Source organism: Scyliorhinus torazame, chromosome 19 (assembly GCF_047496885.1).
Source record: "Scyliorhinus torazame isolate Kashiwa2021f chromosome 19, sScyTor2.1, whole genome shotgun sequence".
NCBI classification, from domain to species: Eukaryota; Metazoa; Chordata; class Chondrichthyes; order Carcharhiniformes; family Scyliorhinidae; genus Scyliorhinus; species Scyliorhinus torazame.
This window is the reverse complement of record NC_092725.1, coordinates 106,199,551-106,225,352: the sequence shown is the minus strand read 5'-3', so window position 1 is coordinate 106,225,352 and position 25,802 is coordinate 106,199,551. Positions and strand designations below refer to the sequence as shown.

Sequence of the window (25,802 nt, the reverse complement as noted above, 5' to 3'; positions counted from 1 at the left end):
CAAACTTCCTTTCCGACTACAGGTCCCCAACAGTCTCCACTTCCGCCTCCCTCCATTTCCCATACATCCCATCCATCTCCCCCGGCTTGAACCTGTGGCTCCCACACACTGGCGTCAACACCGACATCCCTTCCAACTTAAAATGTTTTGTCAGCTGTTTCCACACCCTGACCGTCGACTGCACCACCAGGCTCCCTAGATACATCCCCAGAGCTAACAGTAGCGGAGTCATCATTATGCCCCTCAGACTGGATCCTCTGCAGGACTCCTTTTCCATCCTGCATCCTCCCCGCTCCCCTCACTATCACCTCACCTTCTCCATATTCGCCGCCCAATAGCGGTGCAGCAGGTTCCCCAGCGCCAACCCCCCCTTCCTGTCTCTGCCTCTGCTACACAACACTCTTTACTCTCAGCACCTTCACTGCCCATATGAACTCAGATCACTGTCTCCAACCTCTGGAAGCAGGCCTTGGGGAGAAGGATCGGGAGGGTCTGGAAAACAAACCAGAACCTTGGCAGCACATTCATCCTTAGCACCTGCAGCCTCCCTGCCAGTGTCAGGTGTAATGTAACCCATCCCTTAAAATCCCCCTTGACCCCCCTCCACTAACTGTGCATCGTAGCCCATTCACGCATCACCTGAATCCCCAAATGCCTGAATCTCTCTAGCTATCTTAAACCGCAATGCCCCAAATTGGCCTCCCCTCGCATTCACCGGAAACACCTTGCTCTTCCCAACATCCAACTGAGAATGCCCCAAATCTCTCCCAACGTCCCATGATCCTGCTCATACTTTCCAACGTGTCTGGCAGCAACAGGTCGTCCGCGTACAACGATACCCGGTGCTCCCCCTCACAATCCCCTACCACTCCGTCGACCCCCGAAGGGCCATCACCAAGCGCTCTATACCAGTGCGAACAACAGCGGCGATAGCAGACACCCGTGCCTCATTCCTCTGTGCATTCCAAAACTTGGTGAACCCACCTCGTTCGTATGCACACTTGCCACCGGGGATATTTGCAGCAAACGTACCATGCCTCAAACTTCAGCCCAAACCCAAACCTTCCACCTCCACTCCACCCGATCAAAGGCCTGCTCCGCATCCATTGAAACAATAACTTCCGGCGCCCGCCCCCCCTGACGGAGGTATAACCACATTTAACAGCCTCCTGATATTGCTAGAGAGCTGTCGGCCCTTTACAAAACCCGTTTGGTCCTCAGAAACCACCCTGCCACACATCCCTGTATCCTTCCCTGAGCCAGTACTTTCATGTCCGTTTACAACAATGAAATGGGCCTATACCAGTGTTTCTCAAACTTTTTGCCCAAGGCCTATTTTTACCAACCGGCCGACCTTCGGGTCCCGCGCCGTCCAACCTACGCGACCCGTGCCGTCCGACCTTCGTGATCCACGCCGGCCGACCTTCGCAACCCACCATTTTCTCTTCCATGCAAGTGGTGAGCCTGGGCTTATATTCTACAGTCTAGAGTAACGAAGAATGAGAAATGACCTCATTGAAGCAGGCATTATTCTCTCAGGACTCTGCAGAGCAGATACAGAATGTAAGTTGTCCTCAGATGGGTGGAGATCTGAGGATATAGTGACGATTTTAGACATAAATGAGGAAGAATTACTTACCTCAAAGTATCGGGTATCTTTTTAATGTCTAAAATTCACTATCAAAGAGAGTTCTGCAGGTTCAGCCACTGAGCATATGCAGGAAGAGTGAATTAAATTTTTTTTTAAATCTTCTGCTGGGTCAGTGCGCTGATGACAGGAGGAGGCGGTGTTTCTCTCTGGGCTGCGGGAATGTGCACTGATGAGCGGGCACGCATGCGCAGCGCGCCTGCATTTTTAAAGTCTGACCCGGCCGCCGTTTTTCAAAGCTGGCTGCTGCGGCCATTGCGCCTGAATTCCTGCGATCGGGGACGCCACAATGGATGGTTCCGCGACCCGCATGACACCCGCCTGCGACCCACCCGCAGGTCGCGACCCTCACTTTGAAAATGCCTGGCCTATACGCCCCACAGATCCTGATCATTCCCCTTCTTCGGGATCAGTGTAATCAATGCGCGTTGTCAGCATCGCTGGCAACTCCCCCTTCTCCAACACCTCACTAAACATACCCAACAAATGAGGTACCAACTCTGCCACAAACACCTCCACCAGAAAACCATCCAGCCCCAGGGGCCTTCCCCGACTGCATGCCCCTGATACTATCTATCACCCTCAGCCCCAGCGGATCCTCCAATGCCCGCCTCTTCTCTTCCTCCAACCTTGGAAACTACAACCGGCCCAAAAACCGCCGCATATCCCCTTCCTCTCCAATGGCTCGGACCTATACAGCTTCTCATAATTCCCCCTGAACACCTTGTTTATCCTCCCCGGCTCTGACAACATCACCCCGCACCCTTACAATTTCCCACACAGCCTCATTCATTTTCATTTATAAGGCTGCAGCGGTCGCCATTCTCAATGAAAAAGCAGGCAGCGGCCACTGGCCGCATCTCTCACGATCGGGACCGCGACCAATCGCTCCTCAAACCTCCCGACACCTGCGACCCGCACTTTGAAAAACCCTGGTCTGCGTGAACCAGCAATGAACATTATTGGAAAAATACTCGACTGAAGTAACGCAGAAGAGCACTGGAAACACGAGCTGTTCTCGGGCTTAATTTGCAGTCTCGTTTTCTGCAGTTGACAGTTTCGAAGCCCCGAGTTATCAGAAAATGTTGGAGCGGACAAATGTATACGGCACGGGTTTCTGTCACTGCCAGATAGATTCAGTTACATATAGATTCTAATGTCTTCAGATAAATTCTCTTGTTCAGAACTTGTGGAGGGGCGATTGCGGGCTGTTTGATAGAGTATCTGTCACACTACCAAAAGCCCAGAGAGAGAAATTCAGGAGAATTATATATGAAATAATTGTGATGGGTGATCTGTCCTTTCATTGATTCCTCTCAGAATAGCGCTATAAAGGCACCAGGCGGAATAGAAAACCGTATTGATTTGAAAGGACATCTGCTAAAGTCATTCTGCTGACCAGCGGCAGTGATGAATTGGTGTCATCCCATCTGATGGGAATTGAGCCAGAGTGGAAAAGCACTCCCTTATTAATGGGCCAAACTTCACTGCTCATCATCTGCTGAACTTGCATTGACTTGTATACTACACGAGCAGCGCCAGTTACAGTAAACCCCTGATTTGTTTTTTCTAAAGGCGCCTTGAACATAGGAATTGCTGGAGGCAAAAAGACCACATTCCATTGACTGTGCTTTCTACCAACCCGGTAGTCGCATGACACAACAGTAATGGAGTCCTGGACTAATTATAGTCATCAGTCTCTGTCAATTAGTCTACAACAGACCCAGGCACAAAGCAAAGAAATCACTAATCCAAAATAAATTATTCTTCCTGCACTCGCTGCCATTATATGGAGGAAAACTCTTCTTTTTGTCTGGTGCTCGTCAACATTTGTTTTTCGTTCTTGGGATATGGGAAGGCTAGCCTGGCAAGGCTAGCTAGCATTTATTGTCTGTGCCCACCTGGCCAGGTGGGTGGTGAGCCACCTTCTTGAACCACTGCACTCACAGTGGTACACCCACAGTGTGTCAGGTAGGGAGCTCAAGGATTTCCCCCCCCCCCCCCCCCCCCCCCGAAGGGCTAAGATAAACTGAAAGGGGGGGGGAAGCAAAGGTACTTATTTCTTCTCTTTCTCTCTATCCTCTCCTGTTTCATCACTCCCTCACTCTCATCCCTCTTCCTTTTTCTCCTCTTTATCATTACTTCTCTTTCCTCCCCCGCTTAATTTCTCCCCTGACTGTCGTCTCCCTTCCCATCTTTCACTTCTCTTCTCCCTACCTTTCTCTCCTCACTCCATCTCTCTCCTCTCCCTTTCCACCCTCCCCCGCTTCACCCTCTCACATCTGTGTGCTCTTTTTCCTCTCCCTCTCTCTTCCGCTCCACTACACACCTCCCACTTTTCCTGACCCACGCCTTTCTCTTGCACCTTGTGAACTTGCCATTTGAAACATCCTGTCCCCATTTGACGAGCCAGTGATGTGAAGGCTGGGCAGCATCTAATGGTGGGGAATGAGACATTGTAATAGATTATGAATTGATGCCAGTTTTTAGTTGCTGTTTGATTTTTACCCTTTTTTATGTCACACTTTTTCTCAGCTTTGCTATTGTGCGAGTAGCAAGTGCTTAGCAAAATGTTCCTGGGTCCCCCTAGTGTCTCAGTGCATTATTGCACTGTGTGCTACTGAGACACAGCAGAGATTGAAGCTCGGTGACCCAAGGCAAACTTGGCTAGGGAGGTGGTGGAAGAAAAGCACCTAGGTTTCTTCTGATCCGGATCCCTGGTGAACTATTCATCCGTGTGGGCCCTCTGATGAGGACAGGAGGTCTTTGGAACTGTATTGGGTCGGCACACTGGTTATCACAATTGCTTCACAGCTCCAGGGTCCCATTTTGATTCCCGACTTGGGTCACTGTCTGTGTGGAGTCTGCATGTTCACCCCGTGTCTGCGTGGGTTTCCTCCGGGCGCTCCGGTTTCCTCCCACAGTCCAAAGATGTGCAGGTTAGGTGGATTAGTTATGCTAAATTGCCCTTGGTGTCCAAAAAAGGTTAAGTGAGGGCTGAGGTAGGGTGCTCTTGCCAAGGGCTGGTGCAGACTCGATGGGCCGAATGGCCTCCTTCTGCACTGTAAATCCTATGATTTTACATATCACAGAAGGAGAAATTGACATTAAACGGCATTACCATTACTGAATAACTCACTAGCAACACCTTGGGAGTTACCATTGACCAGAAACTGAATTGGACTAACCATATAAATACTGTGGCTACAAGAGCAGGTCAGAGGCTAGGAATTCTACAGCGATGAACTCCCCTCATGACTGTCCACCTCACAGGAAATGAATGTGATGGAACAAAGTCAAGAGTGTGATGGAATGTTCTCCACTTGCCTGGATGAAAGCAACATTCCAACTACACTCAAGAAGCTTGAAAAAAGCAACCTACTTGATTGGCACTCCATCCACCGCCTTAAACATGCCCTCCCTCACCTGCAGGTGCACAGTGGCAGCAGTGTGTACATGTACAAGATGCGCTGCAGCAGGGTTTCCCAATCTTTGAGCCGCAGAACCCCACGTGACCTACTGAGAGCATCGTGGAGCCGACCTACTGAGAGCATCGTGGAGCCAAGCATTCCCATAATGTCGACGCCCCTTTTATGCGAACACAGAAATAAAATGTAAGCTGTGGGCGCAACCTAACCAAAATAAAACAGTGCCGTTCGCTATCTACCGGCACTCTGTCTTGTTTATGCCCCACCGAGGCTGCACTTAGCCACATTTCCTGCACCGAGCTGCTCCGCCGAGTGCAGCTCCTATGTGCAGGAAGGGATCAGACGCTATTTTTAAATGGCACCCCAATCTCACGATCCCCTGACGCAACCTGTGGACCCCCCACAAAGCCCCAGCTCACCTGTCGGGGGTTCCCGCCACCCCCGGCAACCCATCCATGGGCCCGATCCCTGGTGTGGGCACAATGCCAGCCTGGCAGTGGTTCCCGTGCCAGTCCCCCCGGTGATTCTTCACAGACCCCGGTTTGGGAACCCCTGCACTACAACAACTGACCAAGGCTCCTTCACCAAAACTTTCAAAACCTGCAAACTCTACCACCTAGGGCAAGGGCAGCAGACACGTGGGGAAAACTACCACCTGCTCCTCCAAGTCACGGCATCCTGACTTTGATCTATATTGGCGTTTCTTCACTGTCACTGAGTCGAAATCCTTGAGCTACCACCCTAAGAGCGCTGGGATGAATGGACTGCTGCGGCTCAAGAAAGCATCTCACCGCCACCTTCTCAAGGACAATTCATAATAATGATTATTCGTGCCACAAGTAGGCTTACATTAACACTGCAATAAAGTTACTGTGAAAATCCCCGAGTCGCCACACTCTGGCGCCTGTTCGGATAATTAGGGATGTGCAACAAATGCTGGCCACTGACCCACATCTTGTGAAAGAAAAATAAATAAAATAATAAATAAGAAAGATTTGTAGGTTCGTATGAGGGCAAACAGCGGGAGAGTTACAACTCTTCTGTTTTTCTCTCCTCAGTGGACGCTGCTTGACCTGTCCTGTGTTTCTGCAATGTTTGATTTTGTTCTATGGTTTGATGGAGGAGAGCGGAATTGGAGGAAATTTCACCCTTTGAAAGATTTTCGCAGGCTGCTTTTAGTGTGACACTATTTTCAATCTGTCTGGAAACTTGTCAAGGTTCCTCCGACAGTGCGTCCCCCTCCCATGCCCACCACCAACCCCACCCCCAACCTCGAGATGTGCAGAGCAGCAGTATTGTGAAAGCACCATCATCTCTACATTGCCCAAGTCACATGCCATCATTGCTACAACTGTAAAGGGGAGACCATACCTGAGTATTATAAGCAATTCCGGCCTCCTCTCATATGTACAGAATTTCTACCGTGCAGAAGGAAGCCATTTGGCTCATTGTGTCTGCAGCAGCTCTCTGAATGTGCAGTTTACTTACTGCCATTCTCCTGTCTTCTCTCCATAACCCTGCATATCCTCCTTTCCAAATAACAATATAATTCCCTTTTGAGTGAGTGGACTCAAGCTGCCTCTACCACACTCTCATTGACAGAGCATTCCATATCTTTACCACTCACTTCGTGAAAAGCTTTTTCTCATCACTTATTTGATTCTTTTGTCAATTACTTTAAATCTGTGTCCTCTTGTTCTCGATCCTTTCATGAGTGGGAACAGTTTCCCCACTATCTACTATGTCCAGACGCCTCACGATCTTGAATACATCTATCAAGTCTCCCTTCGGCCTTTTCTCCGAGTAAAACAGTCCTAACTTCTCCAAACCAACTTCATAACTGACGTTCTTCATCCCTGGAACCATTCTCGTGAGTCTTTTCTGCATTCTCGAATGGCTTCACATCTTTCTTAAAGTGGGTCATCCAGAACTGGACACAATATTCCAGCTGAGGCTGAACTAGTGTCTTATACAAGTTCAACATAACCTCCTTGCTCTTGTACTCTATGCACCTATTAATAAAACTCAGGATACGGCATCCTCTCTCAACCTGTCCTGCCACCTTCAATGACTTCTGCAAATACACAGGTTCTTCTTCTTCAGTATATCCTTCGGAGATGTATCCTTTATTTAATATTGTCTCCATTTTCTTCCTACAAAATTGAATTGCTTCACATTTCTCCGCATTGAACTTCATCTTCCACCTGTCTGCCCACCCCACTAACTTGTTGATGTCCTTTTTAAAGAGAGTCATACTTCCATTGGAGTCAGTTCATAGAGGGTTGACTAGGGTGGTTCCTGGGATGATGGGATTACCTTATGAGGAAAGGTTGGGCTCACGAGGTTAGAAAATGAGAGGGGATCTTATTGAAACATGTAAGATTCTGGGGGGGCGGGCAGCACTGCGGCGCAGTGGTTAGCACCGCTGCCTCACAGCGCCTTGGACCCGGGTTCGATCCTGGCCCCGGGTCACTGACCATGTGGCGTTTGCACATTCTCCGCATATCTGCGTGGGTCTCACCCCACAACCTGATAGGTGGATTGGCCATGCTAAATTGGCCCTTAATTGGGAAAAAAAGAATTGGGTACTCTAAATTTATATTTTTAAAAAAGATTCTGAGGGGGCTTGACAGGCTAGAGGCTAAAAAGGATATTTCCTCAGGTGGGGAAATCTAAATCTAGGGGGCACAGTTTCAGAATAAGGGATCACACATTTTGTGGGAGGCATGGTAGCGCAGTGGTTAGCACTGCTGCCACTCGGTGCAGATGACCCAGTTCGATCCCGGCCCCAGGTCACTGTCCGTGCATGTACTCATGGCTAAGTTAGACAGGTTTTTTTTGTGTGATGGAGAGTCAAGGATTATGGGGAGCAGGCAGGAAAATGGGGTTACGGCTACAATCAGATCAGCCATGATCTTATTGAATGGTGAAGGAGGGTCGAATTGCTAGCACCTCCTGCTTCTGATGTTCTTATGACTTGGACAAGCGCTGCTGTTCCCTCATGGTCACTCAGTAGAATCCTAAGGTGGGATTTTCCAGCCCTTCCCGCCGACGGGACCTTCCGCTCCTACCGAGGTTGACTTCTGCTGTGGGTTCACTGGTGGTGGGACAGGTGAGCTATGCAAACAACGTAGACTTTGACAGGACTGGAAGACCCTGCTGGCGGCCAGTGGTGAGCTGCCTGCGCCATGGGAAAACCCGCTGCGAGGGAGGAGGGGTGCTGGAAAACCCAGGTCAGGAATTCTCCACCTAGAATTCCACAATGGGAGCATTATTAGTGCAAGAGCTGCTACAGTTCGAGGAGAAAGCTGACCCGCCACCTTCAACTGAAAGGGCAATAAATGCGCTTTGGCCTCATCACTCACACACCTCAAATGAACTGAGCAGAAAGGTTTTAAATGGTGAGGCCTCTGAATAAGTTAAGAATTTATCACTAAACTCACACTTAAGCATGTTTTTTTTTAAAGCCTGAAAAACATAAAGAGATTAAAAGGTACAAATCTCTGGATGTGATTTCTTTATCCATTATTGGATCATATTGATTATACATATACCAAAGCTGATGGTGTGAATTCCTTTTTCTCTTTGATGCACAGTGCAATGAGGGAAATGGAAAAACGCAAGGTTTAGCTTTGGGTCAAGATGATTGAATGTAATGGCATCATTCAACCTTTGCACTAACAGGCATCATATTCTGCTCTGTTTCAGAAGGTGAGCCCATTGAAGCAATAGCCAAGTTCGATTACGCTGGACGGTCTGCCCGGGAGTTGTCGTTTAAGAAAGGAGCTTCGTTGCTTCTCTATCACAGAGCCTCTGAGGACTGGTGGGAGGGGAGACACAATGGGCTTGATGGGCTAGTCCCCCATCAGTACATAGTGGTGCAGGACACGTAAGTGATGGTTCTCATCTTTCATCAATGGCTCTTATTAGGGTGGCGCGGTGGTTAGCACTGCTGCCTTGCGGCGCCAAGGGCCCGGGTTCGATCCTGATCCCGGGTCACTGTCCGTATGGAGTTTGCACATTCTCCCCGTGTTTGTGTGGGTCTCACCCCCACAATCCAAAGATGTGCAGGGAAGGTGGATTGGCCACGCTAAACTGACCCTTAATTGGAAAAAAACATTTAAAAAAACAAAAAAACGATGGCTCTTATTGACTAACTGACAACCATTCATCCTGTGCTAGAGCAGCTTGGCTCTTATTTGTACCTGATATGAATGTAAAATTACTAAGGAATAAGCACATAGCTTGCCAAACTTTTTCTTGTTATGGGCCCATTTTAATGACTCAGGCTTTATGTGACCCCAGAATCATATATCTGGGGGTGGGGTGAGAGGGGATGTACAAGAGAAAAAGGCTTCAGTTGCTGAAAGTTTTTTTTTTAAAACCAAAACGCCAATCTTTTGACGGGCTTTTTCTCTGCAGCCACGTTCAAGCCTTCGACGGCAGTCCATTAGGCCATGGCCACCAATAGAAAAAACAGCAGCGGTTAAAGGGGTCTTGCAGCTGTCCAGAATCAGTCGGAGCTCCATGGTAACCATTGCTGCCCCGGGTCCGGTGCTGACACTGATGTGACCTCCGCATCTGACTCTGGCCATTAAACGTCGACAGCAGCTACAACTCATTGGTCACGGTATCCTCCCTGAGTCACGAGGTTCACTCGGGAGACTTAGGCCGGAATTCTTCGGCTGTTGGAAAGTACACCCCCATCCGTGGGTTTCCCGGCAGCGTGGGGTGGCTGCAGTGGGACATCCCGTTGTAGAGAATCCTGCCACCAAGAAACACGTGGCTGGGGGACAGGCTCACACTCCAGTGCAGCACCAAGGGAGTGCCGCACTGCCGGAGGTGCCGTCTTTCAGATGAGACCTGAAATAAAGGCCGGCACCTTCCCTCTCGGGGTGCCTACTGCCTGCCATGCTTGCTGCAACAGTGACTACATGTTGAAAGTACCTCAATGGCTACAAAGCACTCTTGGAGGTACTGAGACCATGAATGGTGCATGATGCAAGTCTGTTTTCCCAGCTTTGTCCTTATTTCCGGTCCTTTATTTTTTCCTATTTTGATCTTTTTAAATATAAATTTAGAGTGCCCAATTCTTTTTTTTTTTCCGATTTAAGGGGAAATTTAGCATGGCCAATCCACCTACCCTGCGCATCTTTGGATTGTGGGGTTGAGACCCACGCCGACACGGGGTGAATGTGCAAACTCCACACGGACAGTGACCCGGGGCCGGAATCGAACCCAGCTCTTCGGTGCCATGAGGCAGCAGTACTAACCACTTCCTAATTTGTTCTGATCATTCTCTCTGTTCTTACTTGGAGGTTAAAGGGAAAGGAGCATTAATTGCATACAGAAGGAGGGCGGCACGGTGGCACAGTGGTTAGCACTGCTATCTCACGCCGCCAGGGGCCCGGGCTCAATTCCGACTGTGGGTGACTGTCTGTGTTTGTACATTTCTCCATGTCTGCGTGGGTTTCCTTCAGGTGCTTTGGTTTCCTCCCACAGTCCAAAATGTGCAAGTTAGATTGTGGGTATGGGGTGGGAGAGTGGGCCTAGGTAGTGCGTTCTTACGGAGGGCTGGTGCGGACAGATGGGCCGAATGGTCCCCTTCTGCACTGCAGGGGTTCAATGAGCCCTTAGCTGGTTAGGTTACATTTACGTTTTTAACGTTGACCCCCTGCAGGTGACCAGTTCTTCCTATTAGGTTGTGAATAATGGATGAAATTTCTGTACTTGGATGATCTCCTGAAACTTGAGGCTAACTCTCGCTTGTGTTTCTCTCAGGGATGATACCTTTTCTGATGCACTGAGCCAGAAAGCTGACAGTGAAAGCAGCAGTGGACCAACCGCCGAAGATAAGTTGTCCTCGAAAAATGACATCAGCTCACCAACTGATCGAATTCCAGATGTTTTTGCAGCAAGGTCAGTTCGTGTTCCAGTAAATTATTCACGTGTCATTAATACAAAAGAAAATCCTGCGGATGCTGGAAATCAGAAATAAGAACAGAAAGTGCTGGATGTACTCAGCAGGTCTGACCGCATCTGTGAAGAGAAAAACCAAGTTAACATCCTGGTCAATGACTGACAGCATCGGGGTTCAATACCTCCAGAACCAAAACTTTGGGCATAGTATTTCCTCTCATATTCCAAAGATGTGCAGTTAGGTGGAGCTATGGGGTAGGGTGGGGGATTGGGCCTAGGTCGGTTGCTCTTTCAGAGGGTCGGTGCAGACTCGAATGGGCCTATTGGCCTCCTTCTGCACTGTAGGAATTTTATGATTCTATTTAAAAAGACAGAAGAGAATTTGGTAGATACTTGAAGGGAAAGAATGTGCAGGTAATCAGGGGAGAAAGGGCACTGAGCCTGTTTTACCAAGGTGCCAGCAGAGGCACAATGGACCAAGTGGCCCCTCTGTTGCATCATTGTGTAATTCTATAAATTGCGGAGCCAAAGCTGGAAAACCCTACTTGCTAAGCATGTGTCCAACATTGTTGTGTGGAAGAACAGGGTGAATAGGCACCTGCAGACAACATTTTATTTTGATTCCTTGACGGGGTGTGGGCATCACTGGCAAGGCTGGCATTTGTTGCCATCCCAAATCTGCCCTTGAACTGAGTGGCTTTGTGGGTCATTTCAGAGGGCAGTTAAGAGTCAACCAGATTGTTGTGGCTCTGGAGTCACATATAAACCAGACCAGGTAAGGACAGCAGATTTCCTTCCCAGAAGGGGAAGATTTAAAAAAAATAAGTATTGATGAAAGCTTCATGGTCATCATTACTTCATATCTCAGATCTTATTAATAGAATTTAAATTTCACTGGCTTCATATGGTGGGATTTGAACCCATCTCTCTCTCTCTCTCTCTCTCTCTCTCGAGGATTAGACTGGGCCTGGATTACGAGTCCAGCGACATTACCACTACACCGACTTTTAATGCACCTGGCTTCTATGCGGCTTAATTGTAGTGTCAACCTGGATATTATCATCCTAATTCAAATATACTTCGGGTTTACAAATGCAGTACTTCAGTGAATGTTCCCCAGGGCAGAGAATGGATTGGATGTCCGTTGACAATCACTCAAAAAAAACCCAAATTGGGCTCCAACTAATCCTTTTAGGTATGACATTTCTTTTCACAGTGTAAACCTTTCCTAGTCTTCTTGAGCATGTTCAGATTCTTTAAAAAATAGAACCAGCATTGTCATAGTGCCTTCCACGCCCTTGGGATACTCCATGTCCTTCAAGTGCGAGTGAATTGTTTTGAAGATTCATTATTTATGTTATAACGGCAAATGTGGCATTGAAACACCAGCAGAATGTGGCTATTACTTCCTTTTGTTAAAACTCAATGGTCATAGTGCATTTGTAAACCTGAAGTACATTTAAATTGGGATTATAACATCCAGCCCCACTTGTGCAGACTATGAAAAAATGGCGTGCCTTTTGTTTTTGTTGCTTAGACAGAAGAGGAGGCCAGAGCCACCAGCAGTTCAACGCCCATTGAGAACCAGCGATGGGCACTGTGCAGTGCACCCGGTCCATGGCTTAGTAAGTAGCTCAGGGGTCGGTGGCCCCTTGATCACGCCCCCCCACGTCACCTCCCGCCTTTATCTGCAGAATCGCAGCGTACCGGTCGACAGTCCGGAGAGGCGCCGCCGGGGTGGCCTTGGCAGCCTTTCCAACCTAAGCCGCCACCAGGCTCTCAAAAAGATTGAGAGTCCACCAATCAGAAGGTCGACATCCTCCGGCCAATACACCAGCTTCAGTGAGCATAAACCTCTAGACCCTGAAACAATCGCCCAGGTCTGTGTGAGACATTATTATTTTTTTATCTGACTTTGATGTTTTAACCTTTTTCAGTGTTGGTTCCGAGAACATGCTGGGTCCTTCAGTACATTTTCTGAATCCTTGCTGCACAGATACCATCTTGGTTTTCAAATCTCAAATTTGTCCCACTTAATCTGTACCAAACCATGCTTGACCGAATTTAGTCTGCAGGTATCATTACGTTTTGCCAAAGGTTATGGGGCAGTAATCAGTGATAGTTTGCTACCTCGTCATTGGGTAAAGCGGGTTAGTACTGGGGAGAGATAGATAAAACTGACGGTCTCTATTCTGCCTGCGATGATAAATTAGTTAACGCCATCTGAGGAGGGAAGGCAACTGTTCCACCCCAGGCTCGCAGCAACAACTTGCATTTTATGTAGCACTTTTAACATTACAAAGACCTCGCCAGATACTTCACAGGAGCATTATCAAACAAAGTTTAATAGTGAAACTTTAAAATTTTTAGAGTACCCAATTCTTTTATTTTTCCAATTAAGGGGCAATTTAGCGTAGCCAATTCACCTACATTGCACATCTTTTTGTATTGTTGTGTTATCATAGAATTATCATAGAATATACAGTGCAGAATGAGGCCATTCGGCCCATCGAGTCTACACCGGCTCTTGAAAAGAGCACCCTACCCAACCCAATGTCAACACCCCCACCCTATCCCCATAACCCAACACTAAGGGCAATTTTGGACACTCAGGGCAATTTATCATGGCCAATCCACCTAACCGGCACATCTTTGGACTGTGGGAGGAAACTGGAGCACCCGGAGGAAACCCACGCACACACTGGGAGGATGTGCAGACTCCGCACAGACAGTGACCGGGGCCGGGATCGAACCCGGGTCCTCGACGCCATGAGGCAGCAGTGCTAACCACCATGTTGCCCCAATATTGACCACCATAAGGGGCTATTACGCTGGAGGCTTCACTGAAAAATGTTTGGGCTTTGACTTTAGAAGAATGTTACAATCTCAGTTAATGTTATAACTAGTTAGGAAGATCCTAGAATGGATGCCTGGCTCAAAGGACCTTGGGCGGGATTCTCCAATAATGGGACTATGTTCCAATTCCAGCGTGCGTTTCACTCTGGACTTGGCTGAAGAAAGTCCAGCGTGATTCTCCTACCTGAAGGGGGCTATCAGGGCCCGGGAGTGCTCCACGCAGCTCTGCCTGCCTATATGGACCCCTGCACGGTCAGGGGTCCGCGCACGGCATGGGCCTTCGGTGGCCGCCCCACGCGACATGGCGGACTCGCACTGCGGAGTAGCCCCGAAAATATAGGGCCCCCCCTCCCGAGATCGCGGCGCCCGCGGATCGGTAGCCCCCGATCACAAGCCTGGCCGTCCCCGAGGCCCCCGCGTGAAGGATCCCGCCACCCCCCCACCAGGGCGGACGCAGACTGAGTCCACAGCCGACGACGACCGTTCCCGACAGGCAAAATGTGGTTCGAACCACGCCGTCAGGAACCTGCCCAGTTTTCTTCGGAGAATCACGGGGTGGGGGGCCTCAGTCAATAGCCCCCTACCCACGCCATGTAGACCCCGGCGGGTGATTCTCCGGAGACCTGAGAATCGCAGGAGCGGTGTCGCGCCAATTTTCGGCATCAACAATCACGATTTCGGCTCGGAGAGTCCCACCCCATAACTTTTAATTTTTAATAAAACGTGGAGGAACAGTCACAGGACCGCTAATTAGTTTTAACAGTAAGAAAAAAGGCATTTCTTAAACAAGAAACAAATGGATTATGATGCAATACACTTTTACTCTTCCCTTCAGTTTACAGTACAACACAGTTTTTAGGATTAACACAGATTCCAAAATAAATCTTAATCTACAATGGTCTCATGAACACAGTCCCTTTTAAGCACACAAGATGACTGTGGACAAATACGCTCTCAACTCTGAACCCCAAGTGAATGTTTGTGGATGTCTCCTCAAATACCCCCCAGATGATGATCATTGAGAGTTTCCAAATTCCACTCCCAAATACACATTTTTAAATCTTCTCTCATAATAATGCTTTCCCTTAGCAGTTTGCATTCCAAAATCCAGTCCTGGTTTTGCAAATGACACTTTTAAACAATGCTTCCGTTCCACTTTTGATATCAAATCAATCCAGTCCAGGATTTTACACTACTCCCTTTTAGGTTTGTCTTAACTGCTTTTACACAAACTCTGAGATCCAACACCAATTTCCACAGTTATTTCAACTCACATTCCACAGGCTGTAGTAAAATCTCTCAAGCCTGAAAATCACTTTAGATAATCATCTCAGCCTTCTTCTTCTCAGCTCTGTCTGTCTTTACTGACGAGTGCTCTGTTCTTGTACGTTTAACCTCCGACTACTTGGAAGCGTCTTAATTTTGCTAGCTTCCTTAACTAGCTGCCCTTCAGATCTCTGCACTTGCTTTCTTAACCATTACTCCATGGTATGACTTTCTTCTCTCACTACCTATCTTCAACAGCAATCAAATCAGCCAAACTAAAACTTTAAAGTTTCTCTATCTTACAAGGCCCCAGTTGCTAAGCAACTACTGCTGGTTTATTCATTCTTCACGCCTTAGCCCTTTCTAAGCACAATAGAAAAACAGTTGGAACTTATTCAACCCCCACACACACACAAACACCTTTATCCAGCATGAATCTAACTCTTGGTTTTATTCTTCCAGGCACGGAAACATTAAATTAAACCCACATAAAACTATACCTTGTTGGGATTCTCCGTCCTGCCAACTTGTTTTCTGGTGCAGTGCGCTCTCGCCAACAGCGGGATTCTCCGTCCCGGCAGCCGGCCAATGGGATTCCCCGTTGTGGGCACCCCCACACCGTCAGAAATTCATGGGTGTGTGTGTGCTGGCGGTGACATAGAGGGTCCTGCCGATGGAGAATCCAGCCCCTTAATTTCTTAATTTTACCAATGCAAGTGCAAATCCCTTAAAACTATCTTTATTTTCCTAACAAGAATGAGGGGTGATCTTATTGAAATATATAAGATCCTCAGAGGACTTGATAGGGAGGCAATTTTTAAGATTGAGATTAAGAGAATTGTTTTCTCTGAGGGTCCTTAGTCTATGGAATTCTCCTTCCCCAGAAAACATGGAGGCTGTGTCATTGAATTTATTCATGGCAGAGTTAGGTAGGTTTTTGAATAGACAAGGGAGTCGAGGTTATCTGGGGCAGACAGGAAAGTAGAGTGGAGACCACAACCAGATCAGCCATGATCTTATTGAATGGCAGAGCTAGCTCAAAGGGTTGAATGGTCTACTCCTGCTCCCAAATCCTATGTTCAGACAGGTCACCAAAAACTTGATCAAGGAGGTAGGTTTTAAGGAGCATCTTAAAGGAGAGAGAGGCAGACAGACTGAGTGATTTAGGGATGGAATTTCAGAGCTCAAGGCAGTTGAGCAATGGTGACAGGGAAGGGAGTGGGGAGTATGGGCAGCACGGTAGCACAGTGGTTAGCAACGTTGCTTCACAGTGCCAGGATCCCGGGTTCGATTCCCGGCTTGGGTCACTGTCTGTGCGGAGTCTGCACGTTCTCCCCGTGTCTGTGTGGGTTTCCTCCGGGTGCACCGGTTTCCTCCCACAAGTCCCGAAAGAAGTGCTTGTTAGGTGAATTGGACATTCTGAATTCTCCCTCTGTGTACCCAAACAGGCGCTGTAGTGTGGCGACTCGGGGATTTTCACAGTAACTTCATTGCAGTGCTAGGGTAAGCCTACTTGTGACAATAATCAAGATTCTTATAACGGAAATTTTTCTCAATGGCAGAAGGGTTGAGAACCAGAGGACACAGTTCTAAAGGCGACATGAGGTGAAAGTTCTTTACACAGTGAGTAATTACAATCTGGAACACACTCCCGGCGAGTAAGGTGGAGGCAGATTCAACTGGGTCTTTCAAATGAGAATTGGATAAGCACCTGAAAAGAAAAACATGCAGTGAATTGAGACCAGCTAAATTGCTTATGCAGAGAGCTGGCATGGATCTTTCAGGCTGAATAGCCTCCTCCTATGATGTAACCATTCTATGAGCGCAGACTTCCTGAAGGGTTGTAGTAATGAAGGAAAGCACACAGAAAGGGAGGGATGAGGCCAAGGGTGAGCGCGGGTTGGTGTGAGTTAGCAGAATTTTCAACGAGCTTAGGTTTATGGAAGATGGGAGGCCAACCATGTGAATGCTGGAATAGTCGAGTCTGAAAGTTGGGGGAAAGAAAGCATGGGGGAGGGCTTCAGCAGGAGCTGGGCTAAAGCAGCAACGGAGATGAGCTACAGAGGTGGAAGTAGCCAACCAGTGATTGGAGGGCTGGTCAAAGAAGGGCCCACCTCTGTTATTGATGGGCACCCACTACAGAGAGCCTGGCATCAACCGGAAGGAAAACGGATCACTGCCTGGCACCTGAATCGGAAGTGGACACACAGGCTGTTCACATGGCTGAACAAGGATTTTGGTTTAACTATTGAAATCCTGTATAAATTCTTCAAATTATTATGTGTGAGATATGTTTTTAATTTGTTGCCCCAACTAATGCAAAACTAGTTTTGCCAATAGGCTGCCCATGAAAGAAACGGCCAGGTGTTCATCGCTATTCATTTGGAAATGAATATTCGCCAGTTTCTATGACGAATCACAATCTGTAACAGCAAGTAGAATGGCAAATTGAACATCTACTCCTTACAACCAAGATGCAGCTCAGTAATGGGCCTGTAATAAAAACAGAAAATGCTGGACAAATGAAGCATCTACGGAGAGAAACACTTAACATTTAGAGTCCAGATGACCCTTCTCAGAACAGTAACAGGCCGTTCAGCCCAGCTAATCCATACAAACCTATTCCCATTCATTCACCTCATATCTTTCTATCCCCTTTTCTCTCATGTACTCATCTAGTCTACTTTTGAACGTTTCAAAGTTATTTGCCTCCGCCCCCTTCTGTGGTAGCGAGTTCCACCTTCTCATCACTCCGAGAAGATAAGTTTATCCTTAATTCCCTGTTGGATTTATTAGTAACTATCATGCCTTTAAAACCCCTAGTTTTTGGATTCTTTCAAGACTTGTTCAATACGAGATCCCAAGTTGAAAGCGAACCAGATATTTGCTCCATTTAAGTACAATTGTGAGGATGTTCATTTCCTATCTTGTTGAAAATTAGGGGAAAGGTTGCTGCCAAATTTCATCCATCTAGTAAAGTTATACCCACTCCAGGAAAATAAATTAAAGAACATCGTGCCACACAAGCATTTTTCTTGTGCCATTGTCTGAACAAAGATCAACATTAGTCAGCTCAATGGAACAGAAAAAAAAACAACCCGTATGCACTTCAAATTAGGAACAGGTAACGTTCGATAAACCGGCAATTCATCCAGAGTTCTTTCAACTCCATAGAGAGGAAGTTCACAACCTGTCCACAAACAAGATCAACTCGCTCAAAAAAAAAACATCCCTTAGGCCTTCCAACCCGCATGGGTGTGTAACTAGGAATATCAGTGTATGGCTTTCTGAATGCATGGTTGTCCAGGCCTATTACAGAGGTCTCTGAAATGAATGAGTTCATATTACGAGGCTGAACATGGGTGTGTAATTCTGGGTTCTCTACGGTGGAATGTGTGGAGGGTGATTTAAGAACTGGAAAGCAAATTGCTTTGAAAATCATTCGAGATCTCAAAAACATAGTTTGACCAGAGGAAGTCCAAATAATTATGTCCGTTTTGGAATCCGTATTAATGTTTGCTATTCTTTTGGATCCTATTTCAGGCACTTAGTCAAAAAGAAAATGCATTAACATTCTGAATGTTTATGCAAAGAGATTTGAGTTATCTACCAGGAAACTATTAGGGGTATCGTTTGATCCGGGCTTTCGTTTAAAAACAAACTGCGGGCCTCAATTGTATACTTGGGGGTTGTGCCACCACCAACTTTGAAGAATGCGGGTGTTGTCATGGAAATGTATAAAATTCCTGATGGGCAAAGGCTTCTGTCAGATTTCCAATGGCTGGAAAATCCAGTCTCAAGGGGTCTGCCATTTTGGACTGAAAAGAGGATAACATTTATTTGCTTGAAAATGTGTGAGCCTTTTGAATTTCCTACTCCTGTGAGCTCTGGATGCTCAGTTGATTATTATGTTTAAGATCAAAATAGATTGATCTTCAGGATCTGAATGAATCAAGGAATGTGGGGACAGGGCAAGAATGTGGAGTTGCTATCAATGATCAGCCATGATCATATTGAATGACAGAGCAGAATCAAGGGGCCGAATGGCCTTCTCCAGCTTCGATTTCTTATGTCTTTTCAATATTATTTCCTATATTGACTATATAATGATTGTTGTGTATATCCTCCACCGTCTTTGATATGGACACTTAATGCTTGTATGAAAACCATGCCATTTGGATGACGTAGCCTTCTTGGTTCCTTCCCCTAAATCGTGGAACATGCACTGATGCCCTGTATTTTGTTGCCGTGAAAGTAGCTAACGTAAAAATCACCTTTTTCCCCTCGGAAATTCAACTGTCCATGACATTCGCTGTCAGCATTTCCCCACAGCAGATGTGTCTTGCCACGGTTGAAATTTTATTTTCTCTGGAGAAAAGAGAAAGCACAGTTTGCAACTTCCAGAACTTTCCATAATGGATTTTGTCATTGTCGTAGTATTGGGGAATGCAAGTCACGGTTGTGGCTTAGATCTCTACGCTGCTCCTATTCTGGCCCATTGAGCATCCTGATTTTAAACGCTCCCCACTGCAGGACAGACCTTCTGCTGCCAAGGCCCTAAACTCTGGAATTCCCTCCCTAAAATCCTCCATTGTTCGTTATGTAGCTCCTGAAAACCTACCTCATGAACTAGCTTTTTGGGATAATAAACTTATCAAATTTACACTCCTGTGAAACATCTTACTACATTAAATATAAAAATGCCATGTGTTGTCGTAGAATGATCCAGAGGGTTACGTTCGTGGATGCTAAAGATTGGCCCAGTTGCCATTTAGATTTCTCTGACCAAACCTTTGCAAATTTTCAGATGGCCAGACATGGTGAATGCATATTTCATTTTAACAAAACAAAATAGCCAACGTTATGCTCAAAAGTTTTAAAAGGAAGAACTCTTTTCTTTTTGCTTTCCTGACAGGACATTGAAGAGACGATGAACACTGCACTGAATGAGTTGCGGGAGCTGGAGCGGCAGAGCACGGCAAAGCATGCCCCCGATGTGGTCCTGGACACCCTGGAACAGAAGAAGAGCTCACCGGCCTCCTTCGCCCCCTCGGAGTCGAGGAGCCCCCACCACTCGGTGGTGCTGAAGAGCATCGACCCTGCCATCCGACGGAGCACCAGCTCTTCCTGTGACCCCATGAGCACCTTCAAGCCTGTTCTGTCGCCCCGAATGGGCTTGCAGCTCAAACCCCCTGCCCTGAGGCCCAAACCCGTGGTGCTTCCCAAGACCAACCCCAGCGTGGGACCTCCTCCCACAGTCCAGGGCTCCACAGACAAATCCTGCACCATGTAAAGAAACTGATGTAACTTGAAATCACCTTTGGATAAATGTGGGCGGCTAAGGACATGGATAAGAATATTGATATTTTAACATTTATAATTGGAGATGTATTCTTTCAGTGTTAGAATATATGTCTCGGTAGTAAATTAACAAGGGCATTTGATTTCCATTTCAAGCTGGACCGTTTATATGTGGAACTTACACTAGACTTGAAAACTTATGCTGCAACTGTTGACTTTTTTTTTAAATAAAGAAAGTTAGCAAAAGAGGAAGATACTTCCCATCTTCTGAACAGACAGTTTATTTAAATAAGAAGGGGGAAATGTGATAGTTTTTCTTTTGCCTGGAGCTGATGGGAGGAATTTCTGCATCAGTTTACAATTTATCAAAGAGCAGCCATGTTGTGGCTGAGTGCTTTGCTTTTGTTCATTACTACTCCCTGTAGTTTGGCTTTTTTGTTCTGTTTTAACATTCCTTTGGCCTTATTGCCACGTTTTGCTATTATGAAAGCACTGCTTTGAAAATGACTGAAAGAGTCAAATGGATAACCACTCATTAAGCTGCTGCCACCTCGTCTCGTTATGCATTTATTTAAAAAATAAATCAATAAATCCTGCACCAACATCCTTGCCTTTCTGCACACTTCAGCCTTCTCCGAAGCTGCATGCGCTGTTGATTGAAACACTAAGATCAGGATACAGGTAAAGTTAAATATTCTAAGTTTACATGTAGATCTTGGAGAGTCCACATCAGCCTCGTCTCTTCCTGACACTTTATAAATTCACACATGCTTATGTCCTGCAGTTTTCTTGAATGGACCATGTCTGACATGTGAATACTATTGCTTTGCGAACACTTAGTTAGGCATGCTGTTGTGTTCGCATTCCCCTTTGCTCTCCAGCTGCAATTAGATTTTGTTTAGTACCCAGCCCATCTGATTTTCCTTCCTCCCTGTCAAACTCTCGTTTCCCTTGGCATCGTCTACTAATTCTGGCAAATTTGAGACACTCCAAAGTCACCTGGAATTCTTTCTACACTGTTACTGACCGCGTCAAACCTTTTTTCTGCCCCTGCCTCCCAGTTCCCCTACCCCACACCCCGCCGACTGCACCTTCTCCACTAGGGCACTGCACCTCAAAATTGGTCTTGGTAGAAATGGAGAAAACTGGGAGGGGCGTGATGACGCTCTCCAAAAATGGTATCTTCAGTTTGTAACTTGCATGTTGGAGGATGGAGTCCAAGGCTCTCTATTGCCAGACGTTGTGCGGTTAAGGAAATTCCACTTGGGATGGGGGGGGGGGAAACAGCCATTTTTGTCCGCAAATGTTGTCCAAGTTGTCCCTGCAGGACCTCAGCACAGCAATTGCTTTTAATAATTAGTCACACCGGGTCAACAGTTTGACCCTGAAGCATTTGAAAGACCTTTACGGTGGGCCCTCATTGTCTCCTCGATACACTGCGAGTGTTTTTTCGGGTAACCACAGTTGTTGGAATTGAAGCAGTTAAATAGTCCTTTAAGGTAGATCATTATTGCATCTTTAATAGATGGAGTGCGTTGACTTGACTTTGGCTATTAGTATTAAATGGGTGAAATGGGATCAGCCAATGTTATACATGAATTTCCATGGGAATGGAAAATAGTCAACTCATTCAATATCGTCCATTTTATGTATTGGCCAAGGTCAGTTTACCCCACATCTCGAATTACGTCTTCTCCCTGCTGCAGGGGAGTGGCCAACCTCAAGTTTCCCATTGGGATACAGGATTTCATGTTCTGCTTTGCTTTTGTTTACATAAATGCTCGTGTTTACACAGTCACAAAAGAGTTCCTCAGTTTACATTTTAACTAATATTTCCTGTTCTTCTATTCCACCTTCTGTAATGGTATTTGGATTCCTCCAGTACAACTTGTTTGACTCACTCCAGTTCCCCCAGTTAGTTTTAAGCTTATTCAAAAAAGCTGCTTATTGAGGAAAGTAGTGAGCAGAGGTGTACCCTTCAAAATATCTCCAGCCAGGGTAAAACTAACAATAATGCCTGAGTTTAAAAAACACACGCACCTTATGGGAAAAACAGTGCATGTTACTACATTTTTTCTATTTCATTAGACTATCTGCCACATCTTAAAATTGGAATAACTGTTACAGCCCCCTTTACAAGCCCCACACGTGTTGACTACGGGGCAGATCCCTTCAAACAATGGGAATCTGGTCTTAGAATTGCCCACTAATCCTGACCTTTTCCTTCCATGTACAATATTCTATCATTCACAAATTCAATGTACTGGAACTTTCATGAAAACCCAGAGGAAAATATCAAGACGAATGTTTAAGGCACCAGGTCTTACTGGGAAAGATGTGAGTTGATGACCTCCATTGAGCCAAGTTACATGAAATAGATTAGTGTGTTCCTTCCCTAGTCTGCCTTGGGGTTAAGTTAAGGCACTTGCATATCGTGGAGCATGCACTCACTGCGGTGAGTATCATCACTCTTCACCGTTTGCAATGACAAAACATTGCCACATGCCCAATTACTATCTGCAATTTAAGCTGGTAAGTATGCCCTACAATAGAACTTTCTGTAATTTTGTTAAATACCCCAGTACATTTTTCCACTGAGTTTTTTTCACTTGGGGCTGTGCTGCCAGAGGTGTTGATTGGTGACCTCTTCCTACAGTTGGCCCTCTAGCTTTTGAACAAACTCCTGGGAAAACGATTAAATTCCCTACATCATTATTGCTCCGTGGCCCAAGATCAGTGTGCTTTCTCTGCCAGGATAGCACAGGTCACAAGTGCAGCTTGTCCACCAGGAGGACTTCCCAGCGTCTAACCCCAGATCCCTTTCAAATGATTCCAGGGAAGGTGCCAATATCTCCGTTTCCTACACTCTGATTGCATCTACGGCCGGCTACATATGGGAAGGTTGGCTGTTAGGCTTTGCTTGCTCTTTCGCAGTTGAGGATGGGGGGTGCAAAATACCCCATTAAACCCCTCCGCTGAGTTCTCTCCAACCTGACTTGAGTCTGGAGTACCACCCTTGGGAATCACCAAAGCATTGCTAGCGTTCTACCACCCTGTGGCACAGTGCGCTAGTAGATTAATCCAATAGTGCCACAATCTGCCTACTCAATCTTTTCAAAGTGCTGCCTATTCTTTTGCTCCTTTACAAGAAGAACCTCAAAGACTGCAAGTCATTAAAAGCTATGTGTATCCAATCCGCAGTTACTGATCTAGATGTTTAACTTATGATGCGCGTTCATTTTTGTCTGCCATTGATTTAACTGACTAAATTTAGTACTTTTTGAAAGTTTTTACAGTTTCCACCTTGTGTGGTCTTTGAAAGAAGGTGATTGTACTTTTAAGGAACATGTAGTATAGAGTTTACTTAAATTAATTTAAAAATAAAATGTACATCAGCCAAAATGGATACTGCAACTTTGTACTGCTCCCAGGATTTGTATATTCAAATAATAATTATACTGGATTGCAAGATACGCTCCTAATGGATCTAATTTACCAAAAGTAACTTATAATGGAAATGGTCAATTTGGTGCAATCATGGGAAATATGTAGTCCAAGGCTAAGCTTCTTTAAACTGCAGTTTAAGTGGATTTTTAACAGACTGATAACAGCTACAGGCACACTGAATGGTAACTACCACTTATCACCAACCTGACAAACTCTGTACCTTTTGCTGCCATTTTATTACAGGTAGTTTCCTAATTGTCAGCCGTTACCCCCTTGTGTCAATGTACATCTGTAGTATGTACATGTGGAAGTGCCTTTAAACTCTTAGAGGAACTTGAGCCTTGCTCTGTACTGTTGCATTTCCATTTTCACCCATTGAACAACTCTGTGGTTTTGAAGAAAAAGATGCAGTTTGTGACAATGTACTGTTAATCAGTTGTGACAATGCACTTTTGTGTATAGTACTGTACATCTGGCATGTAGCATTACCAATTTCAGTATATCTTCTGGTTTGTTCTAGATGTATCTTTCTAATAAAGGAAATTGGTCCATCCTTCTGGGGTTTATTTATTCAAAGGCTCCTCTAAATCCCTTCAAAATTTGCAACCTCATTGTATTGTATCTGCATTTTTAACCATTATGGAACAGGTCTCATATGTGACCTTGGACTATATCAAGAGAAGAGGCATGAGATAAAGGTCTACAAAGATATGGAACACTTGCATGTCAATAGCACCTATTTTTCTCATTCGTTCATGTGGGTGTCACTGGCTTGGCCAGCATTTATATTGCCCATTCCTAATTGCCATGGAGAAGGTAGTGATGAGCCGCCTTCTTGGACCACTGCAGCCCATGGGGTGAGATACATGCAGAGGGCTGTTTCATGCTGTTTCCTGACCACAGGATATCGCAATGTGCATCACAACCAATCTAGGAAATGCAGCAGCCGATTTGTGCACAGCAAGGTGGCCAGGGAAAATACCCCAGCTCTTTTTTGAGAAAAGCACTCTGGGATCTTTTATATCTGCCAGAGGTGGCAGATGGGACCTCAGTTTGACATCTCACCCAAAAAGTGTCACCTCCAATGATACAGCATGCCCAAGATTGTCGGCCTAAATCTTCTGCTTAAGTCTCTGACATGGGGCTTGAACACACTATCTCCTGCCACATGGCATCATCAACTCTATAGAGCTGGAAGGCACATAGAATGGGGAAAGTAAATAAATTATTTGTCTGAACAATGAAGTCATAAATACAAAGTTCAGAAGTCTTGAGCAATGTTGGCGGTGTAAGATAATTCCTCATGGAATACTGGATATGCAATATATTCTCAGGGAGGGGAGTTGAATTGGGTGTCCATTATAAAGAAACTGGGTGAAAATCCGTTGTGAAATGAGACTGAGGGTAATAGAGATATTGGCCAAAATCCTTTGGTCGGTCGCAAAGAATCTTGTTGACAGCACCCCCCCGCCCACGGGTTTCCTGGCGGTGTGGGGTGGCTTCAGTGGGAATTCCCATTGACAGCAGTGGGAGCAGAGAATCCCACCGCCAGTGAACAGTGCGCTGCTGAGAAATACAGGCCTGATAGGCTGGAGAATCCCACCCATTAACAGGCCTGATCAAGGAAACTCATTGATGTCCCTAAAGTCAGAATGAATAGGTGCTGTGAGGGGAGTGCATGATAGAGAAATTGCACACACTGCTGGTCAATATGGCAGTGTTTGACTTTGCGCAATATGCCATAGGAAAGACTGAGAGGTCAGGTTGTAGCTGTGACTGAATTCCTCTGCCACGTGATGTCCCGGCCTAAATTCCAAATTGGGCTAGGCTGCCGTCCCCAACTCTATTGAAAATCATTGAAACAAAACTCCACACCGAGATCTTACAAGGTTGAAACAGACCAGGGTTTCATATGGAGAAACTGCGGAATCTTAATA

The 25,802-nt window shown here is 46.2% G+C and overlaps 1 protein-coding gene across 6 annotated transcripts in view; it reads left to right on the top strand.

The window, feature by feature from the left end:
- LOC140396409 (SLIT-ROBO Rho GTPase-activating protein 1) overlaps nt 1–24,418 on the top strand; it is a 312,310-nt gene extending 287,892 nt beyond the window's left edge. For 4 of the 6 annotated variants that reach the window (XM_072485012.1, XM_072485011.1, XM_072485009.1 and 1 more), the window contains exons 19-22: nt 8,785–8,965; nt 10,858–10,995; nt 12,533–12,875; nt 20,033–24,418. In XM_072485012.1, coding sequence (XP_072341113.1) covers nt 8,785–8,965; nt 10,858–10,995; nt 12,533–12,875; nt 20,033–20,410 — 1,040 coding nt within the window. In that variant the 3' untranslated portion in view covers nt 20,411–24,418. The remainder of the gene's footprint in view (nt 1–8,784; nt 8,966–10,857; nt 10,996–12,532; nt 12,876–20,032) is intronic. The other 2 variants (XM_072485013.1, XM_072485014.1) reach the window with 2 other exon arrangements.
- The last annotated feature ends 1,384 nt before the right edge of the window (nt 24,419–25,802 follow it).